Source organism: Cariama cristata, unplaced genomic scaffold, assembly GCF_000690535.1.
Source record: "Cariama cristata isolate BGI_N322 unplaced genomic scaffold, ASM69053v1 scaffold9217, whole genome shotgun sequence".
In the NCBI taxonomy this organism is placed as follows: Eukaryota; Metazoa; Chordata; class Aves; order Cariamiformes; family Cariamidae; genus Cariama; species Cariama cristata.
The window spans coordinates 9430-23028 of NW_009624894.1; the positions used below are offsets into that span (position 1 = coordinate 9430).

General features: G+C 39.3%; 1 protein-coding gene across 1 annotated transcript in view; it reads right to left on the bottom strand.

The window, feature by feature from the left end:
• The window catches only part of N4BP2L2 (NEDD4 binding protein 2-like 2), a 31398-nt gene that overhangs the window by 4294 nt on the left and 13505 nt on the right, over nt 1-13599 (bottom strand). Inside the window, exons 5-6 of the mRNA XM_009703364.1 lie at nt 1486-1891; nt 78-1356 (exon numbers count right to left, since the gene is read on the bottom strand). Of these exons, the coding sequence (XP_009701666.1) occupies nt 78-1356; nt 1486-1891 (1685 nt within the window). The remainder of the gene's footprint in view (nt 1-77; nt 1357-1485; nt 1892-13599) is intronic.

A 13599-nucleotide genomic window follows, 5' to 3' on the forward strand; every position in this document is an offset into this window, starting at 1 on the left:
TTTATGTTTGTTTGGTTGGTTTTTTTTTTTTGGGGGGGGGAGCATATTTTACATAGGAGTAGTAAGACGAGTATTACCCAGTGGAAGACCTGGAGAACCAAAGAGTTGCACAAGTTGAAAAGCAAATCCTAATGATAAGGGAAGTCCCAGAAAACTACATTTCATGTTCACATCTTGGTTATCTTCAAGTTGTGAGGCCTCTGTTGGCTCAGGGTCATCTACTTCATGCACATTTTCACCGCAGCTTGCCAATATACCGGAATCTTCTGGATATTCAGAAATAACTTTAACAGAAGACAAAATATCTGGTCGGCTATTTGTAACCTCTGAAGAAACTTGTTCACTCTCGCCCTCTTTCTTATCAACTACCTGTTGTTGCTTCAGAGTTCCAGCTTGCTCCTCCTTCGCCCTGGAAACTACAAAAACCCTGCAGGAATTTTTTGGCATAGAAGACGACTGTCCCGAATGAATGTAAGAAACATCATGTAACAGAGCATCTGCATCCAGGGTGGGTAAGGAATAGGTTGCCTCGGTGCCACTGTAAGGTACAGAATATTCCTGCAATGCACGGTCCTGTTCACGTTCCTCTCTACCATCCTTCCTTAGAAAGCTCTTTTGCCCCACTTCCAGAACCCTTTTTTGGGGAACATCACCTTGTACTGGGAGGTCCTTCCCTCCCTCTGTACTACCAGCAATCTCTCTTGGTAGATTAAACTTTGGTGCCAAGTTGACAATTCTTCTGTATCTTTTCCTCTTTGATGTAATTGGTGTAGCATCATTTCTGGGAACATTTCCTTCACTCGAACACTGCGTGAAGGTGGCCCTGGCTTCCACAAGGGAATCAACGTGCATTTCATCAGCTGGAGATGCCAACAGACCATTGCTTATTATGTTGCCAGCCTCCTCAGTTACTGTTACCTGATGGTTCTCCTTTACCAATCCTTCATTTGACCAACAGCAGTTTAGCTGTGTTGAACTGTCCGTATGAGTCTGTTTAGGTTTCCTCATTTTTGGGGGTCTTTGTTCACCTACAAATTTATCCTCGGACCAAGAAGAGAGAGAAACTTGTGTATCAAAGCCCAGCTGCAATTCCTCAGTAGGTAAATTAATTGAAAAAAAAGCCCAGGCATTAGAGCTATTCTCTTCTGCTTTTAACGCACCTTTGTCCTCTGAGTTATTATCAGGCACGTTACCATGTACGTTTGAATCGTAACATGGAGAGATTTCTTTTTCTTCATCATTTAAACTTAACGGCTTAGCTTCCATGTCAGGTTCACGTGTCATTTGATATGATTCGAGTTTGTTTCCTGTGCTTAACAGTGGCATGTTATAATCTTCAGAGATGCTTTCTGTTTCCTGGATGGGATTTTTATCTTTGCTTATTTTTAGGAAACTGCTTCTGCAAAGATTTTCTTTGTGCCTTTGATTTGTTTCCCTATCATCAAATGCATTTTTGGTTAGGTTTTCACTAGAAAAAGGTTTTACATCTATTAGAAGTGAACTGTCACTTTCTACAGGCAATTCATTTTTCAACGCGCTCTTCAACATCGTTGAGACCTCAGATGCGGCGATGGGAAGCCTTTCTCTTGAAACCACTGCAGCTTCTTTCAGTCTTTCATCATCACCATTAGGCTGCTCTTCACAAACCGTTACTGGGTCCTCTGGACCTTCACCGAGCGTACACAATGATTTGCTGTTTTCTTCTTCCGAATCATCCTCTTCACTTTCTGATGTGTCCTGGTCATTTGGAATTGGATGATGAGCTGCTCCACCTAACATTTTCTTCATAATTTCTGTGTGATTGCCTTTCGGTTTTTTGTTTCTTTTGCGCTTTTTCCTCTGCTTTGCTTTTGTCAACAGGTGCCCAGGGTTCTTCTTTAACATTTTCTCCCTATGTGAAAATAAAAAAAATTAAATGTTAAAAAAAAAATAATCAGTAATAATGTACTCATGGTGTTCAATTTGAAGAATAGGTACTTTATGTTAATATGATGATCAAACACAGACCATCTGCCTTTTTAAATAGATAAAATCTCAAATAAAACTTTCTATTGATTAAACAAATGTACACCTTGCAATTCAGAACAATATTAAACACTTTAAACTAATTTAAATAAACGTAGCTGCCATCTCATTAACTTAGCTTTACAAAAGGTATCACAAATAATTGCAAGACCAAACAACATGTTTCTGGATCTCTTTCTAAATGATGTTTGAATAATAGATACCAAAGAGCTACTGCTATTCTGAAATTTCATTAAATGTCATGCCAAGCAGAAAGGTGCTAAGTGGAGGATGTAGTAAGAAAATGTCATCCATTAAAATTAAGGTAAACTGGACTCAAATTCAAAACATACTAACCAAAAATCTGAATAATGTAAAGGTACAGTGACTGCAGCAACTCTGATATTTACTGCTCAGTATATTATCTGCGGATGCATATATATTTGGAAAAAACATTTCATATTTTATTAGCAACAAAATAGTACACTACATAAAAATTAACGCAGTTGTAGGCAGTTATTTACAATTAATTTTGCAGCTCTTTTCAGAATGTCTGATTTTTTTTTTGGTCTGCATTCCTCATTGAATTTAACAGCAGCCCTAACAGTGACTTCTCTGAAATCCTGGTGTTAGCCCATCAGCCAGCTAACCCTGAAACGAACACATGTAAGAAAAACCTAGTCCGGCAATGTAACTTCTCCCTATGCAACTCTTCAGGGAGAGACGAGACTTTCAAAGCTAAGTTGGACTGATGAAAAGCTCTGCTCCTATTCTGTAATTCGTTGCTTTTCTGTAACCCTTTATTCAGGATGATACTTCACACAACACACTAGAGCAAACAAAGCAGTAGCTAGAAGAATTATATGGTAAAATTAGTTATTTTCTGGGCATCCATATGTAACACAAGGTGTTTTATGTGCTGTATTCTGAAAGTCTTGAGAGAAATTAATCAAAAAAAAAGGCAGGGGGGGAGGGTGACTGTGCACGCAGAGGGAAAGCCATAGTCAATAGTAGTCCACCTGGGACCTAAAGGTCACGTATGGAAACCTACCCTTACCCTTTATTCATTCTTAAGTTTATTCATTGTTAGTCTCCTATAGATTCTTTCTAATTGGACCTCTACAAAGCAAACCCTCCTCATTCTCTGAGTGTGAAGCACATCAGCAGCCTTCTCGGTCTCAGCAGAGCCACAAAGTCACTTGACTGGAACAGCATTCAAAAGTCTTGGTGCCTTGATATTGCTGCAACAAGCACTACGGATCTCCGAAAAGATCTTGTTGGAAAGCACATAGATTTTATTGCCCTATAATGGCACCCAGATGAGATATCCTACTAAGAAATGGGATTTCCTTCAAATGTTGGAATTTAAGTCATCATGGTACTTTCCTCCAAGTAATCAACCTGACTTCCCCTTTTCCAACTCAGTGTATTTTCCGTACAGTGCCCTACGGTTTAAGTGCAGATGTCTATACTGCTGATGCTTGAAGTTAGCCAAGACAAATTTCACCCCGAATTCTGCTCACAATACGTTACCTACTCAGCAACACGCCTCCTTTTTCCCCAAAAGAGAGACATGGGATGCCAGACAAAGTTTTAGGATTCAATAGATCTTATCTGTCTATTGATTTAAATGATATAAAAGTAAAGGATCTGCAATGGTAGTTGAGACAGATTACTTTCTTCCATAAACCCCAGATTTGCAGAAATCATATGCTAATCACAGATCATGTCTTAAATCCTGACATTAATTTGCGTGTTTGGTGATGAAAATTCATGACTTGAAAGTGGGTTTAGAAGAGGAAATTCTCTGAAGTTTTCAGAAGCATAAATCCCCTTATGAGTGAAACAGAAAATAATGTCGCATTTTTAATTGCTTTTCAATGGAGTGGGGAATAAAACATCAGACCCGTGCAGTAATTCCAAGAAGAATTAAGTATTGTACCTAAAGGCCCTTGTGCTGCCATAACAACACTGCAGAAATGACAACCAAATTGCCTTGGCTTTGATTTTATTGTAGCTATATTCTTGCTTAATGTTCATTTCTCCCCGATGTGGATTTGTGCTGCTGCTGGTGATGGAAGTGACCTTCTCTAACAGTGATTCAAGCATGTTTCTGGTGCCTTACTCCTGATGTACCTGACAACGCTTTCAGGACAATGTTGACTGAAACTTTCTTAGGCTAAGATGCCACACCAAAAGGTATTACAGAACTTTGCAGAAATGCGGGGGGGGGAAGAGTCTTAGAGGTCAGCACATTTATTTCCTCTCCTCACCATTAATTCTGAATCAGGAAGACAAACCACTGGACAGGATTGGCTTTAGAATGCAAGAACAGCAGAAATACATCCACCAAATAATGGGAGAAGGAGAACCTGGATGATCCAGAGAAACTAACAGCTATTACTGCATTGAAATTGTTGCACGTCAAAATAATAATGAATGCAAATGTCGGTCCAGGTTGATGATTTAGCGTACTTGGATATGACCTTCAATAGAGATAATCAACAGTTCATAATATATATAACAACTATGTCATTTCTGGGCTTTAGAAACATGTAGGGTTTATAGCAGTTCAGCAAAATTAGTTTTCTAAAGGTTTGTGTTTCCTAAAGAACGGACTAAAGCAAAAAGGAAAGTGATGAACTACTAAATGCAGAATAATAAAATTTATTATTCTTCATCTTTCCAGGCAACTTCTGGTTTTCAATTGATTCTAAGAAAATACTGCCCCAAAGAAACACTGTAATGCACCATGATGGCAGAGCTAAAAATTCCCTGCTTAGAGTATACCCAGTATCATGTTACGGTTTTTGCATTTAATGAAGCCAATTGTCTACTAGTTTTCTTTTGTTTTATCTTAGTTCCGCTTCTTTTACTCCAGCAACATGCCTTTTGAGGAGTTTTCCTTATTGTAAAACCATATGGCACACAAACAGTGAGAAAACTCAAGAACCAGCATGGAGACAGACTTCTGTTTTTACAGGGGCGTTTGCCAGCGAGTTCTTTTTAAACACATAAAACACATGCAAAAGGGAAAAGAAAAAAGGTGCCGTTTCAGTTGATATTTAGATTTTGCTACATATTATGCATTTAGAAAAACTGGTTAGTAATAAACAGACCTGAAAAAAATGTAATAGTATTTTTTTTTGAAATAGGAATTGCCTTTCTGTAACGACACTTTGAAATTTCTCAGCCTAACCTTTAGACAATATTAGAAGCCTTTTGCCGTAACTCTGTTACACGTGACTTCAAGGTTGTAACCTACTGCTCAAAATAGCACTGTCCACCTGGATTTGAGAGTCAGTGCTCAGATGATGCTCTTTACTGGAGAAACAAATGCACGTTCATGACTGCTGAGGCAAAGCATGCAAAGTAAATAATCTAAAGAAGTTGGTCATATTTTGCTGGAAAATGGCAAAACCCAGAAAAGAGTTAGTTATTTGCAGTTGCACAAACTTCAGCTCTAGCATACATCAAAGGTGATGTCTGCTTGATACCAAAATATGTCTGCAGTCATTGCTGTAATGAAATATAGAGGAAGTGATGAATTTAAAAAGCAATTCTATATGACATTTAGCAATGAGGTACAGACATACATGCTTTTTCAGAAATTTATGTTATCATTAATCTCCAAAGTCTCTGGAGTGGGTTTTCAACATCAAAATTATAGCAAGAGCTGCTTACATGAAATGGCATTTACTGGGACACATTTCACCTTCTCCACCCAGTAAGTCCAAGCGCATTGCTGAATTCCCTGTGACCTATCTTTACTTCAGCAACAAACAGAAATTGAAGTTATAATTTTGGAATAAAAAACCCCAAACCCTCATGGTACCAGCCTTTTTGTTACATATCTTGCCTTTAATACTTAAATGAGCGATAAAGATCCGGTTCCTCAAAACCGAATGGAATATTGTATTAGGTGATCAAGCACCTGGAAAAAAACAAACAGGCAAAACAACTTGTCAGCACTATTGGGCTTCCTGAAAGGTGAAATCCCATTAGAGAGCTGAGCATCCAATTTAGCACTTTATTGTAGTCGCCCTTTCCTGCTTTGCTCCAGGTGTTGCCCTTGCACTTCCACTGCCTGTCCTTTGCTGGCTCCACCACCCTCCTTGGGGGTGGATTTACCTGCCCAAGCCAGCATCAAAAGAAAGCGAGTATTCGCTTTGTTATGGAGCTGATTTAACTTACCAAAGCAAGAAGTAAAATAAGTGTCAAACTAAGACAAAAGAAGTGGTTGGTGGGAGCAAGGTGCCTGCTTTCAGCAGCAACATGTTACCTTGCCTCCCAGCCCATCCTAAGGGAATTCACCAGAAATGATTCATAAGAAATGTTTACACATTACAGTGTTGCAAATTAATGCTTCCCGCCCCAAATCAGTAAAGATCCTACTAATCGGACTCAATCTGAAGTAACTCAGTATTTATAATCATCTCTCAATAGCATTGCCAGCGGTGGTGAGATTTGAATCCTTGCCTTCATAAAATACGCGATTCTATCACAGTGCTCAAAGAGCTACTGCAATCTTTAAATTTCTACAGGATTGATGTATATACAGTTCCATGCAATGTATCACCAGCCATCAGACTGCTGCCCTGTTATAGTCCAGACACAAGAGACGTTGATCTAGAGAGTACAGAGAAGAGCATACCACTGCTTTGGTCAAAGCATGCCTTTAGAAGCTGTTCATTTAATCAAATACCTGACAAAGTGCAACCACTTTACTTTCCAAAGTAAAAAAACCAACCAACCCCAACCAACCAAATACAAAACCCGCAAGTTCCCGAGGTGCTAGAAACAGCAATTCCGTTCCAAATGACAGTCCATTCACTCCAGAAGCAGTTTCAGGTGGGGTGATCTGACTGATCTTGTCCTGTCTGGTTCATGAAAGTCATAAATGTCTTTTGACTGAAAGAGCCAATCTCCTATATTGGCTCTTTAGTCGTAGAGTATGTCAATCAACATTAAGGGAATTGATCCTGATCACTTTCAACCTCATTTAGGTGCCACAAATATCTCACCTGACACAATTCAAAATTCTAACCAGAAAAGGAAAAAAAAAAAATCACCAATAGAGGTACTGATGGATGTTAACAGAGAAGAGACATCATTTTTTTGTTTGACTGGATTTCTCTGCACCATTAAGTATGGCTCAATGTTAAAAAGCAGGTTAAGAAGGAGAAAAAAAGTATGAAGTGAAACGGTACAAGCGATCTGAATCCATCTTAAGGGGATGTACTTACAATACAGAGTGAAACTGCAGCTTTATCATCAGCCTTCTCACCCATGAAGGCTCACAGAATCAATTTTCGTTTCAGTTCTCTGTCAGCATTTAGTCTTTTGAAGAGAAGATGATGGACACAGATGCCAATGTTATGCACTGGAAGTACAGTATGAATCATCTTGTCATGTTTGATGACATCAGTTCTATTACTTGGATGATACCAGCTCAAGCATGAAGACAACCTGATTGAAATTAATGCAGGCTAGACAAGAAAAACGCCGCTTGGAGAAGTAGTTTGGAGAAATTGGAACTATAGTCAAATTTGCACTAGTTAATAAAGCTTGGTCTAACCTGATGTGCAGCAGTGCGCCTTAATTTTCTATTCATATAAAGACATTTCTGGATGAGATTTTAAGGAACACTTTCAAAAATCTGTAACAGGATAGAAAAATCCCACCTTTCCAGACAATGATCAGTCTCAGTTTTTCATTAACTTCTGGACAAACCATAGCACTACTGCGTACGTGGATACAAAGCAATCAGTTCTTGCTAAATCCGAAGCACCCTCCTCTCAGCAACGCTGGAGCACACTTTACACACCGCACCTTACAAAGCCGGTGGGGTCCAGGTTGAAAACCCTGAAGCAAACTGATGAGGACTGCCACTGACCAGACAAACATTATCCACCGCTAACGCAAAGCCCACGGCCTCAAGTTGCACCAGGGGAGGTTTAGATCGGATATTAGGAAGAATTTCTTCACCGAGAGGGTTGTCAAGCGTAGGACCAGGCTGCCCAGGGAAGGGGTGGGGGGCCCATCCCTGGGGGTATTGTAAAAGACACGTAGATGCGGTGCTTGGGGACATGTTTTAGTGGTGGACTTGGCAGTGCTAGGTTTACGGTTGGACTCGATGATCTTACAGGTCCTTTCCAACCTAAACGATTCCATGATTCTATCTATGATCAATTCACAGCTCTCGACAACACACGCAAACTGTCATAATTACCTTTAAAATCTCAACATTTTCCTTCCCAAATGAAGAAGAGAGTTGCTGTTACAGATACAACATACTGCCTAATGTATATATAATCTAACCAGTTCAAATACAAGACAGTATTGAATCAGAGCGGACCCTTGATTTTAGGAGAAATAAGATCTGCATTCAAAAGTTAAATTCTCTGAGTCACCTCACAATCTGTTTTTCAGTTCCTCTCCCTTACAATCTACGGCTTTCCAGGCACGTCCTTCTGCAATTCCACTCGAGAGGCTCTACCCAGGAAGAGGCACATTTACTGAGGCTCTCCTGAGGCTGTGAAACAAATCGTGTCCTAAAATGTGGTCCACAAATAAGGCAGACTTTCCACATCCTAATTCCTAAAAAACCCCCTCCTTGTGTATTTCAGCCACTAGAGAGTCTACTCTTTAAATAAATAATCACCATTTTAACCAGAAAATAAAGAGAACTACATATTGTGATATAACATCCTAGTTCTTGAACACATAGATGACAGCCATCAAAACAGAATATAGAGATAAGCGAGTACAACAAAAAGGTTTTAAATGTCAAAATTAGATTTACAGGGTGAAGCGTTGGCCTTTCTTGCCAAGGCACGTTCTCACACAAAACAAATGTAAAATGAAGTTTGAGATAAGACACAAGCAAAATCAAGTTGAGAAAAAGTATGGGTGGGAGTGTAAGGAAGCAAGAGAGGTACAATGAGAGCAGAATGGAATATTCAGGGGTATGTAAATAGCTATTTTAGCTGTATTTAAAATAGCTTCAATCAACAAAATTATAGCAGACATATGTAATTAAATATCCACCAAAGCACAGACCATAATTCTGGGAACAAAAATATGAGTTTCGGAAACACAAGAAGATGCTGCAGACTTCAGGAGGCTAAGAGAAAAAAAAAAGGAATGAAGAAAAACATAACGTATGACAGAAAATATTACTTTCAGCAGAACAAGAAAAAAATTCAAAAGGACAGCCTGGGGGGAAAGGAAATATATATACTGAGTTTTTACATCAGCATCAGTTTGAACTGAGGCATTAAAAAAAACAGAGAATAAGGTGTAGCTCTCCACACAAGTTTATAGTTCAGGGAAGAAAGGGGAAGGGGGAGATGGACCCAGAGTTATGAAGACAACTGCAGTAACTGAACGCACAGGGCTCAGGCAGATCAGAGATGAGAAAGACGCAGTTCACGAATAAGAGAAAGGGGGGGAAAGTTAAAACAGTAAAGAAAACAGTATCAGTAAATATTAAGTAACTAGCCTCTAGCGTAGATTATAGCAACATTAAAATTCAAATACTTGTAACTGCAGACAATGTTGCTACTCAGAACATCTGCTCCAGGTGTTGCACTCATTCTACGCATCTCAAATGCTATATGAAATACTGAGGGCTACACAGCATTCAATTATAACGTGCATTCTCTGAAAGTTACTGCACCTTTTCCAACAAATCTCAGCACTTTGTCATACTGGCATCCTGCTTTTACTTACTGTTTCTGTGTACTACTCTTTGGTATTAACTCATTTCCCTTTTAAACATCTTTCACCAAAAGGACTAGAGATACACAAGACATGATGAATTACCCTCCTTAAAGATTATTACTTTTTATAAAACAGCCCTGTGCTGTTCCCAGAGTGCTGAGGATGGATAGATGCAGAAAACTGTCTTTCAATTCTGCAGTGGAGTAAGTATCAACAGAAGTCTGTCTTTGGGCAGAAAATCAAAATCTACTTTAGATAAACACTAATACATGCCAGTATTTTCTAAGTCTGGAAAAGACAACACAACTAATAAGAGATGAACGGTCATGGACACTGCCTGAGGGAGAAAAAAAAGAGGATCAGCTAATGGTGGTGTCAGGAACTTGTGAGCAACTCTGCCAATACAGCTATGAACCAAAATAACCAGAATAAATGGTACAGTCAGTTTTGCTCCTACAGTTAAAGCCAGAAACTTAGTGCCCATCTGAGAATAGTAAGAGGAGAATCACGGACTGCTGTATTAATGCAAGCCTGCATCTGACACCCTGAAACCAGGCAGCAATTGTGTTAGTGATTTAAAAGGCTTCTCTGATAGGTAAGAGCTAACTCCTCTGACATCCTGGACGCTGCTCTCACTACATCCACTAGAACAGAGAAATTTATGTCAGAAAGGGCCTCTGGAGATCCTACGGTCCAACCTCTGCTCAAAGCAATACCAACCGAGATCTCGTTGCTCAGCACCTTCCCCAGACAAGTTCTGAATACTCCAAGGATGGAGATGACACAACCTAATGCCTAACTGGAATCTCCTGTGTTGCAACCTCTACCCATTGCTTGTCGTCTAAGAGGAGCCTGGCTTCACCTTTATGCTCTCCCCTTTGGTAGGTGAGGACAGCATTAAGCTGTCTGAGCCATGGCCTTCTCTTCTAAAGGCTGCACAATCCCTTTCTCCCAGTTTCTCCTCGTATATCAGGTGCTCCAGGCCCTGACCACCCTCTGCTCAACTCACTCCGATACACCACATCTTACTTGCACCAGCGAGCCCAAAGCTTGATGTTCTCAACAAAGAGCACCACAACCTAACCAGGCAAAAGACAAACTCTAATCTCTTTATACCTCAATTCCCTACAGAGCAGTAGAAAGTTAAACCATCGTTAGTTATCTTTACTCACAATAAAACCTCTCCTCAAGAACTAGGACCAAAAAGGGGAGCATTATGGACATAACTGAAGTATTCATTATTAGAAACATGAACTCAAGTCTAGACTGCTGGAACAAAACAGAAACAGAATGAATCACAACGCTCTAACTGTGCCTTCTACGTACAAACACACACAATTCTATTTACGCTCCTATATTTAATGCAATTTTGCTGCACAGCCATAAGCACCCTCTTCTAACTGCAGTTTTCATAAAGTGAAAATAGTTTTGAAATTTTGTTATTGACTATTTGGCGCACGTACCCCACAGTGGCAAAAGAAACTCAAATACATATACCTGTCTTGCTTCAGGTAAAAGATCCAACGTCTATACTTGTGTTGTGAAGATCCCTGTAAAGCAGTGTATTCATCTCACAAGCAATACAGGAAACCTAACAGGAAAAATGCTAAATGGGGGAAAAGTAATAGAGTAATTCCACTCTTAAGTCAGGTTCATGAGCCTTCAGAAACTCTTTGTGGTTAAGAGCAAGATGTAGGATAAGCTGTTCAGTAACTTCTTATAGGTTATTATAACCTTTAGTATAGGTTACCAAAACCTACGGCTGATGAGTAAAGAAAAAAAAAATTGTTAGAAGTATCATGAATAAAGTAACAGCCAACCAGCATTATAGGCCCATGACTAAGACTGATTTGTAAAGGACACAATAAACCCCTCAGGAATAAGCAAATGTTTACTCAGTCAGCTAAAGCAGCACTTCTTAGGTTGTTAGCGATTTAAGAAGAGATTAAACAACATCCACTAAAGAATTCATGCTCTTTGAAATCAGCAGAGTTAAGACAACATGCAAGCACATTCCCAAAGTTTTGCTCATAAAATATTTTTCTACTATGTTTCCATAAAATCCCAGAATACTTACAGAGTTAGTATCAGGAAAGGATTTAAAAAGGACAAGCAGGATGATCCACACAATTATAAAGCAGTTACTCTCGTAGCAGTTTGAGGGACCGCAAAAGAAAAGCTGAATTCGATTAACAGCTCAAAAAAGAAAAATATTTAACATCAGTAAAAAGACTGCAAGTACAACTGAAAAAAGATTACTTCATGGATACAATATGTTTTGACTGGGCACAACATGGTATTGTTACAACAGCCCTATATATCAGTGTGTGTGTATATATATAGATATATATCTCTCTATCCATCTCAGTAAGGTACACTTAAATGGTCAAGGGCTGCCTGCCTGCCTACCTGAGAAATGAAGTAGCAGCATTATCAGCTAGGACGAAACTGCAAAGACCCATTCCAGACATACTTCAATGCTTTTATTATCCTTCATCTAGAGTGACATTGACAGTCTATCTCAAGCTAAAAACACCACTTGCTGCTTCCCCGTTACTACAGAAATAAATCAGATGAATTTGAGATGATCTGACCTTGACCAACCTTGTTACTTACTACTTTATCTTCTAAATACTTAAAAGACTAGCTATGTTTTCACATTTTTCTGTGAACTCAAAATAAGCTCATTTACAGCTAATTTCAACCAATTAGCCCATAAAAAGGAAAAAAACCCACAAAATTAATTGATGTACAAGTAAATTCTCACCTAGGAAATTATTACTAAAGAGCTTTAATCTGCTTTTGCTTTTATCTCAAAAGGATGAGAACATAAAACATGGAAATGAGAAAGGGTCACTGTAGAAACACTGAAATGAAATATTTCCACATCCGATCTATACGAAACATCTGATCACTTAAATTGAGTACTTAATTTCAATTTTATGAACTGAATTTCAACACTACGTCTTCTTACTGCTCTTTACTGGGAACTGTAGTGCATGTCTCTGTTCTTCTGTGTGGAAACCCCTCAGTTCTCAACATACACCTAGTCACCTCGTCTCCACGATGTACTAGCAGAGAGGGAAAACGTTTCTTCCAGAAAACTCGATTGGTAGAAGGAAGCAGCAGTTAAAGCTACAGGCATCACACATGAATGTGAAAATACAAAAGTAATTTTTTATTCTAATTCACTGAAAATGAATCATACTGGTCAGCTCAAAGAAGAAAATACCGACACAGTCTAAATTACATCAGGGAAGACAGACACAAAAAAATCAAATCTAAATGTCTGGGGTCCCACCTCAGGTAGACAAAGCCTGGTTATCAGTTATCTGTTAGCAGAGAAACAAAGAAAAACTACCATCTCTGCAGAAGGTTTCAAGAGACAGATGACAAAAGACAAAATCTTGGCTTTCCTCTTAAAGACAAAAAGCTTAGAAAATTAATGCAGCATGGCAAACCGGATTAAAATGAACCTAAAGAGGACATGACTACAAGAACAGAAGACAGAATTCCTCACAGGGGATCATTTAACATCACATGTTAAAAAATAAGAATAAAAAAAGTGTTACATTAGGTTGTTGTGGTTTAACACCAGTCGGCAGCTCAGCCCCACCCAGCCACTCGCTCACTCCCCACCGGTGGGATGGGGAGAGAATCGGAAGGGTAAAAGGGAGAGAATTCGCGGGTTGAGATAAAGACCGTTCAACAGGTAAAGCAAAAGCTGTGCACACAAGCAAAGCAAAAGAAGGAATTCCTTCCCCACTGCCCACGGACAGGCCGGTGTTCAGCCATCTCCAGGACAGCAGGGCTTCATCACCCATAACGGTGACTTGGGAAGACAAACGCCATCACTCCCAACGTCCCCCC